At 27.8% G+C, this 25,691-nt stretch overlaps 2 protein-coding genes across 4 annotated transcripts in view; both read left to right on the top strand.

Annotated features, from left to right (window-relative positions):
• LOC111690175 (inositol-pentakisphosphate 2-kinase) overlaps positions 1 to 9,983 on the top strand; it is a 194,293-nt gene extending 184,310 nt beyond the window's left edge. The window contains exon 12 of the mRNA XM_046955172.1: positions 9,336 to 9,983. The gene's annotated coding sequence lies outside the window, so the exon portion shown is untranslated. The remainder of the gene's footprint in view (positions 1 to 9,335) is intronic.
• The window catches only part of LOC111690370 (retinal homeobox protein Rx), a 43,078-nt gene continuing 18,905 nt past the window's right edge, over positions 1,519 to 25,691 (top strand). Inside the window, exons 1-4 of one of the 3 annotated variants that reach the window (XM_046955168.1) lie at positions 1,519 to 1,591; positions 12,590 to 12,709; positions 21,316 to 22,695; positions 22,770 to 22,936. In XM_046955168.1, the coding sequence (XP_046811124.1) occupies positions 12,700 to 12,709; positions 21,316 to 22,695; positions 22,770 to 22,936 (1,557 nt within the window). In that variant the 5' untranslated portion in view covers positions 1,519 to 1,591; positions 12,590 to 12,699. Of the gene's footprint in view, positions 1,592 to 10,136; positions 10,616 to 11,674; positions 12,362 to 12,589; positions 12,710 to 21,315; positions 22,696 to 22,769; positions 22,937 to 25,691 lie in introns of those variants that run through there. The other 2 variants (XM_023452844.2, XM_046955167.1) reach the window with 2 other exon arrangements.

Below are 25,691 nucleotides of genomic sequence, written 5' to 3'. Positions count from 1 at the left end.
GTGTGTGTTTGAGTTTGAAAACGCAACTTTAACTGCTACAGTGTTTGTTTTAAAATTACAATTTCTTAATAGTTTTTAATTGATTTTGGTTTTTTGCTGTTGAACGTCGATGTGAATGAGAGAGTGTTTTTATGAATTATTTTTTTTATAAATGTTTTAATCATTTGTATTGATAATTATGTGTTTTATTTAATAATTTTACTAATTATAATAATTATTCACAACAAATGAAAAACGCAAAAAACACATGCACAAAGGTTGAAAAATAAGTGTTTTTTTAATAATCAAAATGATTATTTACTTACATTTTAATTAAGTCTCAAACAACAAAAAAACACACACGCTTATAAATACACATAAAATGATTTTTAATTAAAAAATAATTATCTACATGTACACAGATACACAAATAAATATACATCCATTTACATACGTATGATATGCTAATGAGAAAAAATAATAAACATAGAGAAAAAAAGAGATAGATAGACTTGTATGTGTTTATGTATATATGTAAGTAAATAATGTATTAAATGACATGAATTAAATAAAAAAAATTCGCTCGTCATTAAATTAATTAACTCATTATAAACAATTTTAAAAATGGTTGCAGAGTTACAAATGTAATAAACAATATATGTACAAATATACATTAGACCGACTCACAAAAAATGGTGTTTGAGTTAACCCCCCAAAATATTCGCGGTTAAGTGTTGTCTATTCGTGAGCTGGACAGTTTTCAAGAAAATATCGTATGGAGGATACGATTTTTAATGTTAAATTCAATATTCTACCAAGCTTCAAATAATCTTTGTTATGTTTTATAATGGTTGCGCCTACAAAAAAGTCCCTTTTTAGTAATTTTTTTAAATTTTACAGTATTTCTTAAATAAAATTAATAAATATTTCTTAAAAGCCAAGTTTAGTTTTTTGAACCAACTTTGCAAAATTGTGCATATATTTAATTTTTAATAGTCAAAAACTTAACAATTTTAAATATTTTGGAATATGACAATTATGAGCAGATGGTTATTTATAATTGATACATCATTGGACGCGGCTTTGAAATCCCTTTCAAACGACAACCCATATTGGATATTTTGTTTCAAAACAAAACAAAAAATAAAAAAAAAAATAATTCCAAAATACATAGATACATTTTTACATACATGTCGTACATTTTCAATACAAACCTAGTAAAATAAATTTAATATGTTTCTCTTCGGAAGTTAAACTAAATTTTTACTTACCATATATAGGAGGGGAATATCGGTTTTAGTTTTCTCATATACATTAAAAAATAACTCACACGCCGAAAATATCGATATATTTGAAAAAGTCAATAATATATGATAAATATGTTAAAATACTCAAAAAAAAAACGAATTTAATATTACACTAGTCTAGTCGATATTATCTAAAATACATTCTTATTTTTGGTGTTATATTTAACGTTTGAAATTGCATTTATTATTTTGCTTTGCAGAAATATGGACGATATTACATTTTACATTCAGTGACTAATAATATTGAAGACTTTTTTACCTATAAAACCATAAATATATTACACATTAGATTTGTCCATAGAAAAGTAAGTAGATAAGTTCATTTATTAACTTTAGTATTTGCCTGGACGTTGGATAGAAATTTTCTTGAAGAGATAAACAATAAAAACGATGCCTTTCAAAGTCGAAAAGTAAGCATTAAAATATTTAGTTATTTATAAGTCTTTACTAGACTCCTTACAAGTAAATCAGATGTTAGTAGACATTGAAAAGTAAGGTGTTCGGTAAGTATCATTACCATATTTTTGCTGGATATGTATGTATATGTCACGTAATTTGTCATTAACGAAAAATGGTGTAAAAATAGACAGACTACTTGTAAAACTTCATAAACACATTGTTACATCAATAATGCTACATGTTGTAGCATTTTTTGTGTCAATTTTATTTATAAAAACACCTTGGCACATTTCCTTTTTCAATTAAATACCACCATTTTCCATTAATGAATTTGCATACATACATATTTATATTCGTACAAAAGTGCTGCAAAAAGACTACGGCAGGAAGGAGCAGGAGAATGTTTGTTAAAGAGAAACAACCAAGTCGATGAAATGGCAAACATGTCGTATACATGCCACACTTCATCATACCGAACCATAGTATGCTACACCACACCACACATCCTTGTTATTGAGTATTTCTATAATAAAATTAAATTAGAAGACCAGAAAATTAAATCATCAAAGCACGACGACAACGTCGACATTGGCATAAATGTATATAGTATGTAAGTACCCAGCAGTTTGACAAAGAGTCAATGCATCCGAAATAGATAGTAATTTTCAATTACGTCTAACCACCTGATTGGCCATGTTTCGTCTTTTACGGATGTACTCTTTGTAAACGAGGTGAAGATCGACGATCGTCTTACGTGTCCCCCTTGTACACTTAAAAAACAAACTTAAACTAGTTGCTGTCTCTTCGTAATCTACGGATTGACTTCCTCGTAGAACAAGCACACTTGGTAGCTAGGAGTAACCCCGAATGGTAGGTCAAATAGGTAGTTCGAAACTGTCCAACCGAACTGCTAGGTATATACATATGTATGTATGAATATATTCATATGTATCTTTGTGTTTTATTGATATACAAATATGTACCTATATGTATTCGAATTGAATGAGCAAATGCAACTAGGAAAAAGTAAATATTAAGTCCCCTGAGGTGACCGTTGGAAAGGGGCTGGATCAAGGTGAGAAGAGGGGAGCAGCTTTTAAAGAATAACATAACATGAAAATGGTCACAAATATATTGATATTGTTGATGATTCGGTTAAATGGCTGCTTGTTATATTAACTTAAAAATGTTGTCGTTTTCCTCACACACCCTGTCACATCTTTTCATTTAACAAGCAATTTGGCAATCTACACACCCATTCATACGTACGTAACACACTTAATACTTAGTATGTATGAATGTAAAATTTATTTAGTTCTGCGAGCATTTTGCATATTCTATATGAAACATATAACAGAAACATCTACATAAACAACAACAATAAAACAAACTACTGAAATGGTGACCGACCATTCAGAGGAGGTGTTACATGTACTACAATCGTGTGTGGCAAAGTGTACTTGTATACATTACGAAATAAAAAAGATGTTCCCATTTTTTGGTTTTATTTTCTTTGTTTTTTTTTTTCGTATTCAAATTGAATAAAAGCTGAACACATCCTTAATGTGGTTGTTGTGACTGACCATGTATCTCACATGTCGTATGTGGCATTTATGCTTGTAGCAATCTGATATTAACAGTAGAGTGGAGTAGTGTAGTACTAAATTCAGTCAAGTTGAACTGCGAGGGCATGTATGTTAGTTGGGTTTACTCCACATCAATGGAATGTACGATGCCATGTTGTGATTGGATTGGGTCTGTGGGACATCATAAATTAAATTCTTCATCAACTCAAATACTCATTAAAAACCAATAAAGCTGTAAAGAGAGCATTAACTTTAATGAAAAAGTGTGGTAATCATCACAAAACTCAAACCCCATTACAAAATACACTCACCTTTTTCACATACATACCATATTCATACAATGACAATTATATAAAAAAAATGATTTTTTCTACGCAGAAGCTCTCTTGCTCTCTCAATTTTCCATTAAAATGCTCTCTACTATTAACAATCACTTATTAAACATCACGAAAAAAATTTAAACCAACTCTTTTAAACTCCACCCCATCCATGCACCACATTCATACACATACGTTTACATTTTCAAATAAGGGGAAATTTATTTATCGTTTGAATTTGGATTCGAGGTAATTTCATTATAAGTTTAACCTCAAAGTTTATATTTCAATTATATCTTGTATGTATGTATTTTGTGTTTGTTTTATCATCCGTTTAAACATGTAGAAATAACAAGTAACAAACTGTTGCTTTAAACAAAAATGATGAGTCTTTGAAAGATTAATTATTTTTAATTTTTAGTAGCCTTTGTTGCTAGAACTACATTTATGGCAGCAAGAAATTAATATCAAGCATTTAAAAAATATGTGCGTAATTTGGTGTTGTGCTGTAATCTTATGTGACATAGAAACTTTTAAGATTACAACATGGCGTCCAACGTTTTTCATAATATGTTTTAAAAGTGTCATCTACCGTCGGTTAACCAATTAACCGCCATTAAAAATTCCAACAGACTTTTTGCCAGTATTAAAATAATTATAAAGTTCATGAGGGTCATCAAGGCTAGTAGATATTAAACATGATTAAGAACTTTAAAGCCCTATTCGGCATGTTCAGTTGCATGGGGGTTATTTGAAATAATGAACCGATGTGAACCGATTTCAATAGGCTTCATCTTCGGTACCATAGAAGTTCGTATGCCATTAAATTATTTCCTGATTACAAGGTTTACATGGACGGACGTATATAGCTGAATCTACTTAAAAAACTATTCTAAGCCGATTGATATACTTTAAGGTTATAAATATCAGCACTATCCCAATATACACTCCCCACTAATGTGGTGTAGGGTATAAAAATGTAGAATTGATATCTTGTTAATATTTTCACTAATTATCCATTTTATGTATATCATTCGTGATTTTGATGATCTATAAAAGTAATTAAAGTCATTAATCACAAGTGTTAAGATAATTCTTAATTATAGAAACATACTAGAAACATACAAGAAAAACATACAAGAAAAACATACAAGAAAATAACGCAAAAATACGGTAAATTATAATAACATTAAGAATTCATTATACAGGAATATAATTGCAAAAATAAAAATATTAAGATATTTTATTCAACCAAAACTAAAGAAAATTCTTTATAAAATAAAATGCATTTAAATTTAATAATTTTTAAAACGTTTTTTTTAGTTTGTTGTTAATCTTACTAATTTTTATGAAATTTTTGTTTTATATAATAAAAAGTTAACATTACTTCAAATACAGTTCTTTATAAAAAGAAATATGTAATAACATTATTGTGATCGTAATTTGAATATACACACATCTGTATATCAATTTTATTATCAATTTATTTGTTTTTTCTGTTTAAAGATTAAGCTATGAATTATACCAAAACAATTGGTTTATTTTTTATTTGAAATTTACCAATTTTGAATTATTCGATCAGCTAATTTGCCTAAATTAATCGATTGAATACCCTATTGGGTTTATTATTTTATTTTACATAGTTATAAAATTTCAATACTAATTGAAATTTTGACATGTCTTAAAGTACGATAAATATGTATTTATATTTTTTGATGTTTTATTTAAAAGATATGTATGTACTTTAGAATATTAAATAAGATCAATAAATATTGTACCAGCAAAGTAATACAAATCCGTTTTTATTAAATAATATCCTGTTTTGCTAGAAAGAAAATAAGATATTAATATTTCCTTAAATTTTACTATTTTCGCAAATAAATTCAAGCTTTCTATACATTTACCGGAAAAACCAATATGGCTACATATAAAAAGGAAACACAACAAAAAAGCAAAAGCGAAAAAGAAAAATAAAACTGAAACAAAAACATCAGCGGATGTATGTTAATAAAAAGAAGATGTTTTTATGTACATACATATATTGCGTTTTAATTTTTCAATCAAATAATAAAACAACAAACCGCAACAGTTGCTAAATAAAACAAAAACGAACCCCTATTGAAAATAAAGGAATTAACCCATTAATGCCAACAACATATACGTAACGCAAATTAATTCGAATTTGGAGTCGAAATAAGCAGAATGCAAATTTACTTTTTTTCTAATAGGTAGCTTAACTTAACATGGTGTTAACGATTAGGAATCGAATTTGAGAAATTTTGGCCTATAGGATTGTAATTTTGATTTGATTAGGTGCCTATTTTGTAAACCTGCAAAAACTCATATTTTTCGAAGAATGAGGAGCCAAAAATTTGTTGCTGCAAATTTTTTTAAATCCATGAATTGAAATTACATTAATTACAAAATTCAACGACTTAAAATGTTGTACTTTTAAATTATTTTTTATTCCATATAAAAACATTTTGTATGATATATCAAATAAGTTAGTCTTTGCTAAAAAACTTATTAAGTTTGTTAAGATTTTTTATTAGTATATATACTTTTACTTTCAATACTTAAGGTACAAAAATTCGTGTATAATGTCTACTGTAACGTACATATATGCAACTCTTTTTAAAATCAAAACCAGGCAAGATATATATTTTTTATTAAAACCAGTTTGTATACACAAGAAAATTTATCCAAATTTCTACCATACGCATATCGCCGTCGGCATTAATGGGTTAACGAGTAAGGAATTGTGCCTAGGATTTCCGGAAGGCTTATTATGGAATCTACGTCCTATAATGCTGTGTACATATTATTTAAAAAAAAACGAAGTTTATAGCTATGCAGATTGAAACATTGTATTTTTGAACTTACACTGTAGTTTTAGTGATAATTATCAGGGCAAGGATTTCTATGCAACTAGATGTTTACATATAGTCAGTAACTCAAAATAACATTAAACAATTTTTCTGTTCGAATCAAAGAATTTGCATCAAAATGGCATCGATATAACGGAAATGAAGCAAAATTCAACAATTATTATGATTGATTTTAAATATACGAAAATGTCTAAATGCCTCATTGTACAATGTACATATATTTTAAGTGTGGTCACTTACACCAATTTTAGTAATATTGGATAGTAGGTCAGCATTATCGGTAAGTACTTAGAGGATGTGAACGTTGCGCAATTTGGTCATCCACAGTTTTATTCAAATGAGTGTAACTTTTCACCTATTGGTTCTAGCAAAAAAAATTCCAAAGAAATTCAGATAGCTATTCTTCATTGTTTCAATAATTTTTTAATATTTTTATTCAAATTGGTCTCTTTTTGTGCTCAAGAGAAAGCTTACACAATTTCCTTTAAAATCTTTATATTCCCATAATGTAAATATTTGGCACTTAATTTTCCCCTATTTTTTTTAAATAAACTATTTTGTTTAACAGCTATATAGTACTAACCTTGGTGCAAATTTCTTCTAAGTCGGAATACATAGAAATTGGCCATATATACTGTCCACAAAATTATATAGTGGAAATAACAAGGTAATTTATACTTTTCTGGCGAAAGTGAAGGACAATTAATATTTTTATATATTTGGTGCAGTAGTGAAATAAAATTAAAGCATCAATATATCGAAACAGTGTAAAATATTTTAATTATCCATTTAACATCAATGAAATTGTTTGTATTGCATAAAAAAAGTTATAAATTGTATGAACATTAGAGTGGCACAGATAATAAAAGTTGTAGATGTTTCTGCCGAAAATAAAATAGTATATTTCAATATATTTGTCTTGATAATTAAATTGTTTAAAGTCACCTATAATGCGAAAAAGCGTAACAAACAATTTAAAATCGACTTTTTGATTGACAAAACTTTTATTTGATTCTTTATATCTCCTGTAAAATGTTAAACAGTGTTATTACGCCCTTTTGTATTTCCGAAAATTGCAAAATTTTAATATTTTTGAACATGAATTTAAATTGTGATACGTCATTAAAATCGCCACTCAGTGGTCTTACATATTATATAAAATTATTTGTAATTTTTTACTTAAACCTTAAATAAATTCTAAGACTAAGAAGTGCAGCATTAGCTACACTTAGGTCATCAGTTTGAATACATCAAAATTTAAAATCAATTATTTGCGTAAAATATTATCATCAGGATATTATCATGGGATATCCTAATGTACATACAATCAAAAATTTACAAAGAATACACTCTGCACAGTTTTTTATAAAGGCCTTGTATCAAAATAACAAAATGTATCAAAATAAATAAGCTAAACTTTTAAATTTTTTATCAAAATTATAAAAAATTTCCATCGTTTAAAAGTTTTTTTTTGTATTTAAATCAATCCTTTGTCTGTTTCTAATATTTGTTTCATATTTATTTTGAAGGCAGTGATAGGACAGTTAATACCTACCTAATGTACAGTGCAGGCTCTATTTGTGCAACAGCCAATTTTTTGACATTACAGTCTTTGATTACTTAAACATCATTTAAATGCTTGTTTTTGTTAAGGAATTATATGAAATTGTATAGGATTTTAGTGGTCAAATTGCAACATTTCGCAATTTGCAACAACGGTTGAAGAAATCTAAGCCGTACTGTATCTACTTACATTCAAATTGTACGCTTGTGAGAGAGAACGTAATTTTTCTGAACTCTTGTTAAACGTTTTATTGCATAATAACAAAATTAAGTGCCTTTTGTTAACTTCACACTTAAGTTCACATATTTACTTACATATGTACGTGTATGTGATTATATACTCACTCATAAAGTACTTATTTATACATAAAAATTTATAGTTGTTTAGTAGATATCGTTATTAAAAGGGATTTTTCCTTTATGAGTAAAAAGGAAGCTCTAAAAAATGTCTGCTCTCTTTCATTTTTCTCTCACAAGCGCAATGTTTCTAATTATAAAAATATTAAGATATGTATATGGTTTCAAATGTATACCAGACTTGGGGAATGCGACATAAATATATAAATTTGCAATTAAAAAAACAATTTGGTAAACATTTGTGTTATCATATTAATTTTCTTTAAAAGTTTTAAAACGTAATTAAGTAATATTATTCTAAAATTTGTTATTGGAATCGATCCAAGTTCCTATATAAATTCTATATTAATATAAATTCTGAAATAAACGAATCAAGAAATAATAATTTATCAAAATATAAAGAATTTGTTTCACGGTTGATCCCTTTAAAGGTCCTTCTTCCGCGTAAAAAGCTCATATGTATGTATTAATATCGGCATCCTTATAAAATTAATGTTAAATTAATCAATTGGAAATAGTAGCTGCTTACTCTTATTCGACAAATATACAACTACTATTGGTATAAAAGCCTGTTTACTCTCAAGTTATTATTAACATTTTATTTGATAATACATAATTATTAATATACAATTCCTATAACGTTGCGGCATAATTTTTAAAAATTGCGGCAAATATAAATCTCACTAAACCTGACTACCGAAAAAAAACATAGAATAACAATTTGCTAAGCCATTTTAATCAGCTTAATTTGTTTGTAAATTTCGAAAATATATACAGTGGTACAAGAATTCACTCGTATGTGTACTTCAAGTCAAGTAGAATTAAAGCCTAACACTCTCTCTCATACAATAGACTATAAACTAGACTAAAATAAAGAGAATGTAAAAGGTTTTCACACTACATTGTTTTCTATTTGTGTATTCTTTTTTCTTTCGGCAGGATAAAAGCTGCTTAGCTCAGTTATCAGCACGCGTTAATACAAAAGACTTCAAATATACCACAAACAATACCAACACAGATCATTGTGTTGGAAACAACACATTTGCCTCAAATGCAGGGATTTAGAAACAAACTCTCTCGCTCTCTTGGATGACAAAGGATATTTTATTTCCAACAACATTTAAGCTAAATAAGAAATAAATGTGGCTCCGCCTTGTTGAATATGAGTGTATGTATGGAGGTAAAAAACACCAGCAACAACAACATGACCAACCAACCTCTTCTCTTTCATTCTTCAAACATCCACCAAAACGAGTTTCCAATTTGAATTTGTGTATCAACATTTCCCCTGCCGCAAATACTGTTTTGTATGGAAGGTAGCAAACATAACAAGCGTTTCTTTATTAGAGGTACGTTACGTGTTGGCTTCTGTGCTAGAATTTTTGGGCTTTCATGTTTATTGCTACCTTTGCTTTAAGACAGAAAGTACTTTACGCGGTTTTGGCGCTTGGAGTTAAACGGATTTAACGCGTTTTAACTAATGCTAAATAAATATCAAACAGCACAAAATCAATTCAATTAAGTATTAAGCGGTTGAATAATTTTCATATTAAAATAATAAAGTAGTTTCAAGTGACAACTTTAAATTTAAAACATCAATTGAGAATAGATTAAAGCTTTGCAAGCTTTCATATTTAAAATATTAATCAATGAATGTAAATGTAAAAAAATAATAAATATAAATTTAAGAAATTAATGATTATTTATTTGTATCGAAAGTGATTTTTCTGTGATTTTAAATAATTATCAAAATGAGATAAAATTCTAATAATTACAATATAATAATAATTAATTCTCGATATATCAAAAGTTAAGATCCATATTATTTTTAATAAATTTTGCCAACAAAAAAGACCATACGAAAATGGACATTAAAACCACACCACCACCAAACCAAACCACAAGTGGTACATCATCTAGTGTTACCAATATATCATCCTCACCACCTACAACACCGCCATCGCCCATAACGGCAACATCCATAACCAGTTTATCCGATGTTCAAAAGCAAACTTTTCAACATATTTTTGAAAAATTAGTTGTCAGTAGCGGCGGCAGTGCAAAAATACCACCAAAACAATATGAATACTTTCGAAATTTATTGGAAAATGTACGTGATCCCAAAAATTTGCAAATGATTGTGGAAAAGTTTAAAAATCTTGAGCAAATGGATACGAACTTTTCACAAAATGGAATAAAAAATCCTATGACGACAGAAGGTAATTCATAAGAAACCAATTTTGTATAAATACTTTTACATTTAATATTGCAATTAGTACGAGACATACCACTTGTTTTTTAAATGAGATATTAAAAGGTTTTTCATTTAATGTTATTAAAAATCTGTGTGAAATAGACACACAAACATTTACATGTTTCAAAATGCTTGAAAGTGGACACATACCCATTTTAAAATTAAGAGTTCCGGTAGCTTAGTGGTTAGTGTTCTAGTCTGGTAGACTGGAGATGGTGGGTTCGATTCCCACCTAGACACTGGTTAAGGAGCTCGAACAAAACTTAATTTCATTGTTTGTTTTTTTATTTGCTTAAGTGTATGCATATACACAATATTTTAAAAGAATATAAATTAACTTCCTTCCACAAATTATAAATTTGACTGCTAATAGCTATACGAATATTATAAGTAAAATTAAATAGAAAACGACGATTATCAATAATCCTTGAGATGAAAACTATTTACATAATAATTTAATGACTCCAGATTATTTACTCCATTGTGCTATAGAATATTGTTTATATAGTTTGCATTACAGTGTTTTTAAATAGATCAAAAAACTTTCCATTAAACAAATTAACTCCTATGATCACATACATATGTATGACTATAAGTACCGACATAGATATGTATGTAAAACATACGTACATACTTTCTATATTGAAGCATGACCAATAACGTCGGACTAAATGACAAAAAATTTAAACTGATTTAATTAACAGAAATTGCAAGTAAACACGCATTTGAATCAACAGCAACAAAAAAATAAAATTAGACATTCCACGCTACGTTTTCTTTGGTTTTGGAGCAACAATTGCAGCAACACGTGCATTATTTTACATGTTGTCAACAATGTTTATTAACGAAACATGAACATGAAGAAACAAGGAAACCCCCAACTACTTGCGACATTTTTTACAGTGAAATCATTTCAAATTTAAAACTAATTATATAGTAATTTTCATATAAAAGGACATTCGTACGTTTATGGAATGTAATTAAAATAACATGTAACTAACAATAATTACAAAAACTGAAACGTTATTATGTTAAAAAGGACGACTTCTATGAACTCTACTTTTTCATAAATTGTGTGAAAGCATTGAAATACACTTGACATAGATAAATTTGATGTCATAATTTAATCCAAAAATTACAAAACTTAAAATTTATGAATTTTAATACAATAAAAATATTAACTAAATGAAAAGAATCATTCGTAATTCAGCTCTGGGTGGCGGAAGGTCGTCGTGCGTCGTTGTCATTATCGCTTAAGAGTAATCGAGTAGTCCTTTGTTGCTCTGCCTTCGAGAGTTTTACGTTTCAAGCCGCATTTGCCAATATGTGACGTCAGATAACTGTACCGAGTTACAGTTTTTTAAAGTGCATGTTGACCATATTCATTCGTGTTAACTTAATGTTTTCAATTTTTATTATGGTGGAGAAATAAAAAAAAACTCAAATTTGTATTCTGGTCAGTCGTATCGGAAAAATTAGAGTTGGTGTTGTTAATCTTCGATTCGAGCCAAGTTAAGTCTTAGTTACAGGAGTAGTTAAGCAAACTTATAAAACAAATAATAAATGAAAAGAAATGTCAACTTCATATGGGCAACAAACTCCACAGCCAACAAAACTGAACGATTCAAAATAAATGTTACTTTCGTTCTAAATTTTTTTGTAAAATTATGTTAATTACGAAAGCTGAAAGAGGCAAAAGGATATGGAAAATGTAATTGTAATTTAAATAGTATACTAATTTGTAAGGGATTGTCGTGTTTAAACATTACACAAAAATATTTTTTATTTTTTAATTTATTTAAACTTAATTGATGTGTTCTTATTATAAATTAAATTTTAAAATATATAGAAAAATTACATTTTATTACAACTTTTTAATTAAATTAAATTTTAAAATATATAGAAAAATTACATTTTACAACTTTCTAATTTTGTTCAGATACAGATGGTACTATTAAGGATACTTCACGCAGATATGCCAATACAAATCAGGCGATCACACCTCGTCATACGATTGATGCAATTTTAGGTTTAAAAAATCGCCACCAAATGAATGACGGTAAGTAAATGTTATTAAATATTATTTAAAAAAAATTTCAATTAGTAGTTTTTACTTTTTAATAAACACAAGTAATTCTAATTCTGCTATAGTTTACTTCTATACGTATTTTCTTTAGTCAGTTTTGAGCGTTAAATTAAACCTTGTACGGGGGTATGGACAAATATGGATTGATCCTAATAAAATTTGTTAGAGATATTTTAGATTCTGTTAATATCGACTTTTGTTGCTATATTGGAATTTTTAAGCAAATTATAAGCGCTTAAGTAATTTTCTGTGGCGTAGGGTAAATTAGAAACCAATCTCTTTAAAACTTGTTTATGTCATATTTTTAACTAAGCAAGCGTTTCTAATCCAGTTATGAGCATTATATTCATTTTCTGTAGAGGTCCTTATATGGGGTATATAAATCGTAGACTGATCGTTTGTTATCAACAGACAAACAGACGGACATACATTTCATAGAATCTAATGAAAACTTTTATGGGGGTTAGATCAATATTTCGTAGAAATAACGAAACAATATCTTTCGATGATGATCACCAAAATCTGTTTAGATTTTGCTTATGTCGGTAACGATATCTTAGGGTTGTCGGTATTTGGGTTTATTTCGGTATTGGTATTGTTATAAATGAAAAAGTTCTGAATGTTATACATATAACAGTTAATTCATATATAAAAAGCACTGTTACATATTTTTAAATTAAATTTCTAAGCAAATATAGAATTTAGTTCAATAAACATTCTCAACTAATAAATAAGTAAAAAAAAAAGTTTTTTAAATTGTAATTTATTCTTTCACGATCACTACGCCTCTGGTCAATGTTCAATTAATCTGCATTAATAACCACTTAAAACTTATTAAGTGCTTACAAATGTTTTTAATAATATCAAAAGTCAAACAAGGCTTATTAAACTGTCAATCAAACAAATAAATCAAACACAACATAAACAACAACAAATAAAAATGTATTAATGAATTGAATCGTTCAATAAACCACGTTTAAAACAGTTTTTTTTTATGTTTAATGTTGTGTGGTGTAGTGTATTGAAACCAATTAGTAGCGCTCTATAGTGGGCTTAATTTACAACGCAAGTTATGAAAACCTCAAAAGAATACAAACAGAAAGACATTGATGAAGATGATGATGAAGACGAAGAAATTAAAAAAAGAAAATGCATTTATCATGACTTTAACAATGTTTGAGGAAGAAACTTACTCGTTTATTACTACAGGCAGATAGAAAATAAATCAAGAGCAATAGACGCACATTCATGTGTGTTTGTAGATTTTTTAATCCTAATATATATATTCTGTAAAGATCTTGCCGGTAACTACTAATGGACTTGTAGCCCGACAACCTTTAGCTGTCATTTTAAAATGATATTTGACAGCTTCTAAACCACTCAATATATTCCTACAAACATTAAAATTAGTAGTAGTGGTTGCTGTTTAATATATGTAAATGAATGAAATGAATTTGCAAGATTTGTTTATTGTTTATGTTGTTATTTAACGTCAATTATTTCTCTTTGTTATTCCTTAATAACTAATTCAATTAGTGGAAGTATTTTTTCTTAAATTATAACAAAAAATTAAATTAATTAAATATATTTCAAAATATTGTACACTCTAAAAATTTATACGATCACATATGTGGCAATTCGTCACCTGATTTAAAATTTATAAATTCATTCATCTCTGTATCACTCTTTTGTATGAGTTCTTATGTTAATCTTGTTATATTACATCAACTGTTTATTATGTTTGTAATATTCATGTCTGAGAAGTTAAATGTAGAGAAATTGTTAAAAAATAGAACAATTTATTCTAATATAGTGAAGGCTTTTATTTAAAAGAACCTTCAACTTTAAATTGAACATGTCATAAATTGTATGGGAATTTATTTTGCGTTTAAGTTTTTTATTTTATATATTGCTATTAGCCAATTTTTGAAAATCTTAATCTTTGTACATTTTATTAAAAAAAATGTCTGCAATTTTTTCAAAAAGGTTTTCAAAAATTTCGTAACTTTGAGCTTATCGCGAAAATAATAATATTAGTTTTTTTTACATAAATCGTAATAATTACATTTTTATTTATAAAAATAAAACCAAATTAATTTTAACGCGCCAAGGTAATAAACCACTTTTAGAAAACACCTTTATTTACTAAAAAAGTAGGCGTATTATACCCCCTAAAAAAATAAATAAAATTTATCTAATCGCAAGCTAAAATCAAATTAATATCAATTCAACTTGCTCTTGCTTTAATAAAATCCAACAAAACGACATTATTCGAGTGACGTGACATCTCACTATGGCACCATGTCGGTGGCTTATTTCCCTTTTTCTGTTGTTGAACAACAAGACAATATTTGAATATAATTCATTTAAATAAACATTTTTTGCAAGCACATAAATACACAAAAAACTTACAAAGAAAGCTAAAATAAACTTAAATTGCCTTTTAAAAAGAATCCATAAAAACCGCCCATTACAAACACTTTTCCGCAAATCCCCCATAAATGTTGCATTTTGATATTAAATAGATAGTTAGTTGTATGTACATACATTTATGCTTATGTATGTATGCATTAAAGGATAATCCTTAATCCGTTTCGTTAACAAAATATTTTTATTTCTTATCTTTATTTAAAAATCATTAAAACTGTATTATTAGTTTAATGTTGCTTTGAAAATATTTTTTTCCAATTTTTAAAAAGCTGCAGTTGTTACAAATAACAATAATAATATGTTTGTGCTATTAAAATAAAACATCTTAAATCAGCTTAAACAAAATTAAATATTTTATACTAGTTCATGGGGAATTTGAAATCGGTTGTGTGACGGATGTGCTAAACAATATGTATACAGACTCAAAGAAAAAAAAAAAACATATATATATTCTTATTCGAAATATCATTTAAATTTTCTTTAAATCGTTGCCAAATATCTGAGCTCATTATTACTCAATCAATTTAGTATTTTTTTCCATATTTTGTTTTGTAACCTGTTAAATTCATAATTGAAATTTTGTTATTGAAGAAAAATGCACAAGATATTCCTTGTTTTTATGCATTATTTATATGTATTTTTTAAAAGGCAATCAGTTACAAATCAGCGAAAATTGTCGCAAGAAAGAATTATATGTATAAATTGTGTTTTCCTTATCAGTTTATAATCTTAAACATGAACCTTGTATGATTATGATTACGTGACATTTGTGAGTTTCACTTCCATACTCGTATTAAACTTGTAGCAATTTAGCACATTAGATCCTTTACTATTACCAATATACACACATACATACATATATATATGTATGTATATGTATTTTTTCTATTCTAACAAGTTTACTAAATATACCGACAATTTAGTTTGTTTGCAAAACATTTGTCATCAAGAAAAGTAATTCGCCTGGTAGTGTAATGTCAAAATAATTGCTTGTAATGAATGGTTACAAATTGATTAAATCTAGATGGGGAAAAAGTACTTGCGACACTACGCCATCGGACGTTTGCAACATGGTTGCATTAGAGTAATAAATTTTGTTTTTAATATCCCAATGAGAATATAATATATTAAGTGTTATTGGTAGCTGAACAAATAATATACATATGTATACCACATTTGCAAATATCACATAAAACGTTGACCCAAAGAACTTTTGCAAAAAAAAGTAAAAAATTAATTCACAACATGATTTTTATTGAAATTAGCTTCTGCATTAAAATTCAATAACTCATTTTCAACACACTGCCGTTTTTTATATCTGCTAAATGCCATATACATACATATGTACATACCTATATGTATATATTTTTTTTTAATTTATTATTAAACTCAGCAGGTTATGGCTTAGCAAATTAAATGCTTTAATAACATAATTAACAAAATAATAAAAAGTGCAAAAATAAAAAAAACTATTAATAAAGATGAAAAAAGTGTATAAGTAGGAAAAAAATAAAGATAAAACAAATTAAGTAGCTCACCTGGAAGCTTTAACCTAAAAAATAGGCGCAACTAATTTGTTAAAAGCCCACACGCACACAGGTTGATGAACAGCTGTATATGAGTTTTTTCCAAAAATAAAAACTAAATGAACATTTACCAATTAACAAAGAAGAAAGAAAGACCATATGATACCCTACACTATGAATATTAAAAGTGATTTATTTTTCATAATAAAGTATTAATATTCAATATAACTTAAATTTCTGAAAAATTGTTTATATATACATTTTTATGAATAGATTTATTTATATAATATTTATTTTTGCCGAATTTCATCGCGATATAAGTGTTTATATGTGAATTTTGGACATTCAGATAATTTTCTGAGGAGGTCTTTGTATGGAATCTAAGGCCAAATGGGGCCAATCTTTACGAAATTTGATAAGGTCAAGTCTTGTATAAAATCTATTTCTGTCGCTTTTTATCGAGATACATAATTATGAGCTCAATGGCCCTTTTCGGGGGGCTCTGTTGTATTGGGGCTAAGTGAAATAATAATAGGCCAATTTTAATCAAATTTTATTCAGAAGATGATTATAAGTTGATTGGTATACTTTAAGGTGGATATAGGAGGAATATTTTTGTGTGTCGCAAAAATCAGCACAAACCCAATATACCCTCCCCATTAAAGTAGTGTAGGGTATGAATATGAAATACATAATGTAATACATTTATTAATGTTATATGAATTACAAAAAAAAAATGAATGTATAAGATACAGCAAGCACTCAACGCATTAAGGAATTGGTTTAAAAAAAAAAATTAAAAAATAAACCTTTCTTTCACCGATATGTATTTATCTTTTGAGTTTAAAACATTCAGTTAATTATCTGTTTAAAGAAAATAGGTTAAAGCAGAATTACTTTTCGGCTCTTTAGATAAAGATCAGATTCAAAGTATAGTTATGTAAATTTTCTTGTTAAATGACATGTTTAGATATTTTGAACAAAATTGTTTCTGTTTTTTTTTTTTTTTTTTGAGTATATTTTTCCTTTTCAAATAAAATTGTAATTAACAATAACAATGAAAAATATGTTGCTCGCTGCAACAAATATTCTTTTTTAAACGCCTTTTAATTTGACATTAATCGTGTCAAAATGATGATTTGACACATCTAAACACATTTTGCTCTTTCTCTTTAGCTACATTTACAAAAAACGTCTCTCATCTCAGGCTTTTTAAAAAGTGACAGTAATCCAGATACTGGTCTCCGATACTGCTCGTACATTACATTATTATAAAGAAACAATTTTACAGTAATCTTGATGATGATTCTTTATAAAAACAAAAATTTATTAAAGAAAATTAAGTGGCGGTACAATTAATTGAAATGTTATTAGTTGGTAATACGCGTATTTCGTAAACATTTTATGAATACAGACAAAGGGACAATATATGAATGACCTTTAGTAGATTAAAGTTGTATAGTCATGCTTCTTTAATGGACAGTAAAATAGCTCATATAACCAATAATTTCATAAAGAAAAACAACAACATGATTATAAAATTTAAAATTCTGTATATTTTTAAAGATCTTTTCAGAAAAGATCATAAAGTTAAAAATGTTTAAGACAAGTTGCAAATTATATTCTAACCCAATTTATGCCATTTACATATGGGCAATTCCATTGAAAGGTAAACCACGACTGAAAAAATAAAACCCTTATAACTTCTGCATTTTTGAAGATAATACCACAAAATTTGGTAAATGATCTTTTGTAGCACCAAAGACGAAGACTGTTGTATTTTTTTTAATCGGTCTATTTTTAAACCTCGCCGCCATACAAACGGACCCGAAAATATCACTTTTTAGCTCATAATTCTGTTAATTATAATACTATCCATTCAAAAATCGGCAGATCTAAAATGTTTATAAGCCTAAACTTTTATGCCGATGTTCATTTGACCCTAGTTCCATTCAAAGTTTAATTTCAGGAAAACACTTAAACGTCCGTAACTCACCATTAATCGCTAGTATTATAATAAAATATGGCACAAATAAGTTTATATTAAATTAAAATCACGCTCTAGAATTTTATGAGGATCGGTCCATATTTGACCCTAGCCTCCATATAACTCCAGTTTTTTATTTTTATCTAAAAATTGCTTAAACATGTATATAGGTCGGCCATGTCCGACTGCACTTTCCTACTCCTTTTAATTTGTTGGAGTGTGTGTATTTCCAAAATATATATTTTATAACCCAATAAAAATCAGGAGAAAAATCTGCCACATACGATACTTAAAAATGTTTATTATAAAATTATATTTTTTTATTAAAAAAATAATAGATTACTAATGAAAAATATGTTCTATAGTGTAAGAAATTAAAACAAAAAAGATACACCTACAGAATTCGCAGAATTTAGTAAAAATTTACATGTACTTTAAAACACTTTCGTTTTTTGCCACGTATGATATCTCTATATTATAATTCATATTTTGGAAAACAAGGTTCCTTTTGCAAATACAAAATTGTTGTCCAAGTACTCTTAACTTTACAACTCTGAAAGCGTGCAAATGTCACATACAATCGTATGGAATTGCCCATATCTAGAATAAACTTGTGTGTTTTGAACATACGACCTTCAGACTTATAGAATAGCACACAACAAATTAACCTAAGGGGACACCCAATTATTGTGATAACGAAAGTAACTACATATTGAACGCTCCCTTTTCGAAAACTGATAAAAATATCAAGTATTTATATTCCTATTGCTATGCAACATTCTTAAATGCAAAGATCAGTTTTTCGTGTCACTTAATCGAATTCATGTCGATTTATCTTCTGATATGATATTTCTAATATTTTTTTTGCTTAAACATTAATATTGCTGTTAAATCCTTATATTTATTTTAATATCATTCATTCCGCAATGAAACCCCATTCCGAAGTAAAATTATACCGTAGAGCGTAAACATTAAATGATAAATAGGAAAATTAATTTAACTATGAATGAAATGTTTCTCTATAACCACCGGTATTAATTATATAAAATTATTTAATAGGCTTGTAAAAAGTCACATTTTAGTCGCAACTAAATACATTATATCAAATCAATAAAATTTAATTAATTCTAGTTGAAAAAAAAAAACAATTATCCAAAATATCTCTAGAGGTATAATAGAAAAAATATACAATTTCCAATAATTGTTGTACTTATAGTAGTTGTTTCTATTGGTGTTATTTTCATATTTGACGATGTTATTGTAGTTGTTTTTGTATTCCCCATTACAATCATACATCATCATCAAAATGCAATTACTCAACACAACATAATTATACATTTTTCAAACTATTAATTGGATTCGAAGTTAAACAATGTAATTGCATTCATTGTTTAAATGGAATGAAATGAATTGAAATTGTGCACTAATATGAATCAAACAAATGTAATAAACAAGGACCTCGAATTGTCAAACGACACACAAACACAGTAAACATATGACTATAATATGACCACAAATTGATTACAACTGGAAAAAGTCAATTTGTTGCCGGATTTTGGGTACTTTTAGTCGAACAACTAACAATAGCTTTCACTCCTTCGATAAATACTTGGATGGGCGACATTGGATGGGAGGGAAATCGTTTGGAATGTACATATTCGTCGAACAAGTGTACAATTATCCTTTTTAGTTTTTAGTCATTTCATAGTGATATCATTAACACCACCCAAACAACCCACTTTATTTAACTCAACTTTCGGTTAGTTAGCTTTTCGTTCATTACGAATAAATTTTTGTAGCGTGTACCTAATATTCTGTTTAAGAGAGTCTAATGACTTTCTTGCATGTCACATGATACTTTTGTATTGTTTTCGTTCTTTACTCCAACTTTGGCAAATAGTTAAAGCATATTGCTCAATAAAATTAAATGATTTCTTTTTATTCCTTCGTCGTTGTGGTTGTTGTTTTGTTTTATTTTATTTTGATAGTCTCATGAGTTAATTCGTTATTTCGAGTTCAGTTTAAAGTCTATTCAGCAGGCGTTTTAAACATTTTTATTATGCCACATTGTAAATATAAAACGGCGTCTAATTGAAAGTCATTTAGGTTTTGTAGACCACAAAAACGGAGACCAAACAATACCGACTCGTTGTCTCAGTATTATCTGTTAAAAGAAAAAATATTTTTTTCTGTTCATTAAAGTCAACTTGGATGAAATGTTTTACTTTGCAGTTGACTTTTATTTTATATTAATCAAATCTGACTCGCGTGTTGTAGGGTAAATGTTAACACCAGGTTGTTTAGCATTTAATGCTCAACATACGATTATGTTTTAATTTAAAAATAATACTATGATTACTACACGTTATAAATATTTCGTGGTTAATTAAATTGTATTTAATTATTAGGTGTTTTATACTTCATTATTACATGCAAATACATTGATTCAAATTAGACAGACAATCGCTTAAATTGATTGAATTATAATGTATATATATATTTACATATATGTATAAATATGTATGTATGTATACATCTATAATCAAATTCAAAACCTAAGATTTTCATATTCTTTTTGCAACAGAATTTAAGAAAACTAATATACAACAATATGTTTTATTCTGAAATAACAACAGGTGATTGTAATGATGCCACCGATTTGCGTTGTAACAAAACTTTGGCACAACTACGCAACATGGACAATCATATGGTCACGTTAATGCAACAGCAACGTAATAATTCTACATATTCCCTGCCTTCACCTAACGGTCAAATGCACCAAAGCAATATGTCATCTATGAATTTACCTCCACCTTCTACTCATCCGCAACATGGTCAACACAGTCATCTTGGCTATCATAATACGTTAATGAATTTTCAACAGCAGCAACAACAACATAATTTTCATGCTGCCACTAACCACGTACTATCATATAGCAATCTTCAAGATACCACCGATATTAACGACAGTCGTATTAGTCCGTCCATGAGTAGTAGTGATTATTTGAATTCAATGCATCAAATGGTCGAAGCTAACAATTTAAACCAATTGCACCACAACAATGACATGAGTCCACATGCTAACATGACGACTCAATCACAAATCCAACCACCATCAGCGACATCGGCAATTATGAATTCTGGTGTCTATCATAGTCATCAACAGCATTTGGCTGCCTTAGCTGCACATGCCCAAGCGCAGCATGATCAAAAGTTTGCCAAGTCATCGTCATTATCCTCAACAACATCAACTGCAGCGGCAACAACAACAGCAGCGGCTGCTGCATCATTAGTGGCATCAACAATGGCTAATCAAATGACGGCTTCATCCACGTATTTTTCCAATAATGACGCCGCCAATCTTGTTCATAACCTCAACGATTATGACGAGCGTTCGTTGTCCTCTATGTCCAACGGAGGGGACATTGATGCCGTTACTGAAGATGAGGATGAAGCCAAGGACCCCAATGATACACACAACATTGATGTAACATCTTCACCACAATCATCACAACACACAGGTTTTGGCAATGGCACTGGACTTAAACGAAAGTTAACTTCAAATTCTTCTCCTTACTGTGATGACTTAAATGCAATCAACAACATCAATACAAATGACGATAGAAATAGCGAGTGCCTAAGCAAAAATATAATGAATAGCAACGGTGGTGCCGGGGATAATTATTTGCTGAAGAATCAATTTGAAGGAGGAGTGAGACCACGATCGTTGGAAGACATGCAGAAACAAAATTTTATGTCTCTTAATGGGAATTCAACTATTGAACACCATCTTAGCGGTCAATCTCAACAACAACAGCAACAAAAGCACTTGGACGATTATAACAGATTACACCACATAAGTGTGGGAGGCAGTGGGGGTCCAGCCGTGGATCAACAGGATCGACTTAACGACAACGATAGTGTTATAAATGGAAGTTGTGCATCAAGTGAAGATCTTAATCAAACAAATTCCAGTGAACAGGGTGAAAAAATTACTTCCGGCAGTGATGACGAAGGTAAGAATATTCGAAAACGATCTAGTTAAAATACCATTCATGTCGAAAAACAACCCTTTTTTATTTCGTTATAGGACAAGATGACAATTGTTCAAAAAAGAAACATCGACGCAATCGTACAACATTTACAACATATCAATTGCATGAATTAGAAAGGGCCTTTGAAAAATCGCACTATCCCGATGTGTATTCTCGTGAAGAGTTGGCCATGAAGGTTAATTTACCTGAAGTTAGAGTACAGGTGAGTTAAGCAAAAATTCTTTTCAAAGTCATACATACGCAAACCGTAACAATTTAGTGGGCGCAAGCAAAATAAAAAGTGTAAATAAAATACAACGGTTTCAAATTCAAAACAACGGAAATTAAATAATTTCCGTTAACAATTTATTTTCACAATGAAATTAAGTTCAATCAAGTTAAATTAGGTGTTGAATAAACGTAACAAATAAATTTTTACATAGATACAAAATAATACACACACTTATCTACATACAAACATATAAATAATTAAAATTATATACTTGTATACATGAAGTAATTCTAGAAGGTATGGTAAATATCAGACACAATTCAAAACATTGGAAAAACAAAAAGTTCCGTTAATTTTCTGTTTAAAAATTAAATCAAATTTAGTAGATTTATAAATAAAATATTGTCGTCATATCTTTTCATATCCCCTTTCAACATTTTTACGCAAAAAGTTATTCTAACTTTTAAAAAACATAAAAACTTTTTCTAGAAGAAAAACAATTTACGTCTCAATTTAAAGAAAAACATAGTTTATGGTAAATAAAAATGGATATTAACTACGAATATTTTTTATTATTTTTGGAACGTTAACCTTTTTATCACAAAAAAAGCGGGTGCTTAATAGTTTATTCGAAAATAGTCGATAGTCGAACGTATATCCTTAATGCTGTTGTGTTAAAAAATCTTTAAATTCGATTATTTAAATTGTCACATACCTTTCACAAATATCAAGTGATTTATTTTTATTGTATCTTAAGTTCTTCGAGTATAAAAGTAACAGTATAGTAAAAATAAAATCAAATAGACAAAAATTTACTTTCGCGGTTTTAACATCAATAAATACTATCAAATTTCGTGATTTGACAAATCATTTTATTGACTAAACATTATCATGCCAAAGTAACAGTCGAAAAAATTTTAACAATACAATCATAACAAGTCTAAGGCAAATTATATTCAGGGTTGTTTTCACAATACACTTTTTTAACTAAAGTTTAATTAAAAAGAAACTAATGAATAGTAGTAAATATAAAATAAATACATTTTTAGTTTTGGAAATTTGTAAAATGTTATAAAAAGTAATAGATTTTTAAAGTTGAAAATCAAATATAATTTTAAGATATTAAAAATTTAAACATTTTTAAAAAACTACTTTAATACTTTAAACGATATTTAATCTTAACTGAAGAAAATTTTTAAACAAAGTTTTGATAAATTGTAGTTTGTTTTAGTCACTTTACAAACGGTTCAATCCACCACACAATTTCCAATGACAATGTAATACAATAAAAGGGTAAATAAAATACCACAACGCTATAAAAAAAAACACACACAAACATCGTTGTCTGCAAATATTTTGTGTGAATATTGTCAAATTTTATAAGGAAAAAAATACCGAAAATATACATATGTATGATTGGATATGTATGTACAATATACATACATATAGCAGTCAAAATTTGATTAGAATGATGAACCACCACCACCCACCTGCTCTTAATCGCATATAGAGTCTAAACATGCACAAAATATTTATAATAAAAATATAAATTTGAATTTGATTTCGAGTTTTTGTTGCCTTCTTGTTTTGTTTTGCATAAATTTACCTTATCAAAGATTTTTTTTAGCATTATTATGGTACAGCCCTTAAATGTCACTTTGTCAAATTGACGCTAAATTCAAATTATTTCGAAATATTTTTGGTGCGAAGAAAGTGGGAAATATTTGCCTCTGTGTCTGTGGTTAACTTCACTAAAACTTTCAAATAGTTTTATATTATTATTCTTTGAAGTTATAACTTTATTACATTATTTTGTATCTGGTGTTTTGTAATCGATTCAATAGATTTGTTAAATGTTTGTTTAAAAAGTTCTGATTGGTTTTTATTCATTATTACTTAGAGGAAATTAGTTAGCAATAAAAATTTTGTTGTTCATTGAAATCATGATTAATTGGGAGAATATTACTAAAATGAACTTTAGGCAAGACAACACTGATTCTATGACACGAGATTAACTGCTATAAATTTGTATTTTTAGTATACACACATATGTACATATACTTTTGAGATACTGAAAAGTATAGATTTTCCTTATTTTGCAGATTGGATTCCTAAACTAAACTGAAAAGTGTACAAATTTAAAAATTATTGAAAAAAATTAAATAAAAATTTTTATTAAAATTAATTACATTTAAATTGTATTTTTGAACTTTTTCAAAAATAAGTTATCTTCTAGAGAAAATAACCTTTCCAATAAAGTTGGTACAAAACATTTTTCGATTTCTCTAAAAGATATTTATGAAGAAATTTTTAATTTTAGACACTAATGAAATCCAGAAAATAAATTGTGTATGTCATTACAATAAATATATAACAAATACATATATTTCATTAACATCGATGGACTATTATTTTGTCACCACTTATATTATTAAAATTCGGTACAATAAAGATTTGCACCTATGATCTCAGAAGTGTTAATAATAGAATACATAAATCCAAATTAAAATAAAAGAAAAACATTTAATATACCATATCAACCATTAATAGAATTGTTTGTTCCCCTTATAATCGAAATGTCGCTACAACAATAACAGTTGTGATAATAAAATAATAATAACAACAATAATGATAACATTAATCTTGAAATTATGCGCTAGATTATCATAATACAACATTTGACACTTGGCAAATTACATGCCAACCGAAAAAATAACTGAAAGAAATAAAAAGATTGTGTTGTTTT

The sequence above is a fragment of the Lucilia cuprina genome, chromosome 6, assembly GCF_022045245.1.
Source record: "Lucilia cuprina isolate Lc7/37 chromosome 6, ASM2204524v1, whole genome shotgun sequence".
Lineage (NCBI taxonomy): Eukaryota > Metazoa > Arthropoda > Insecta > Diptera > Calliphoridae > Lucilia > Lucilia cuprina.
This window is presented reverse-complemented; position numbering and strand designations above follow the sequence as displayed.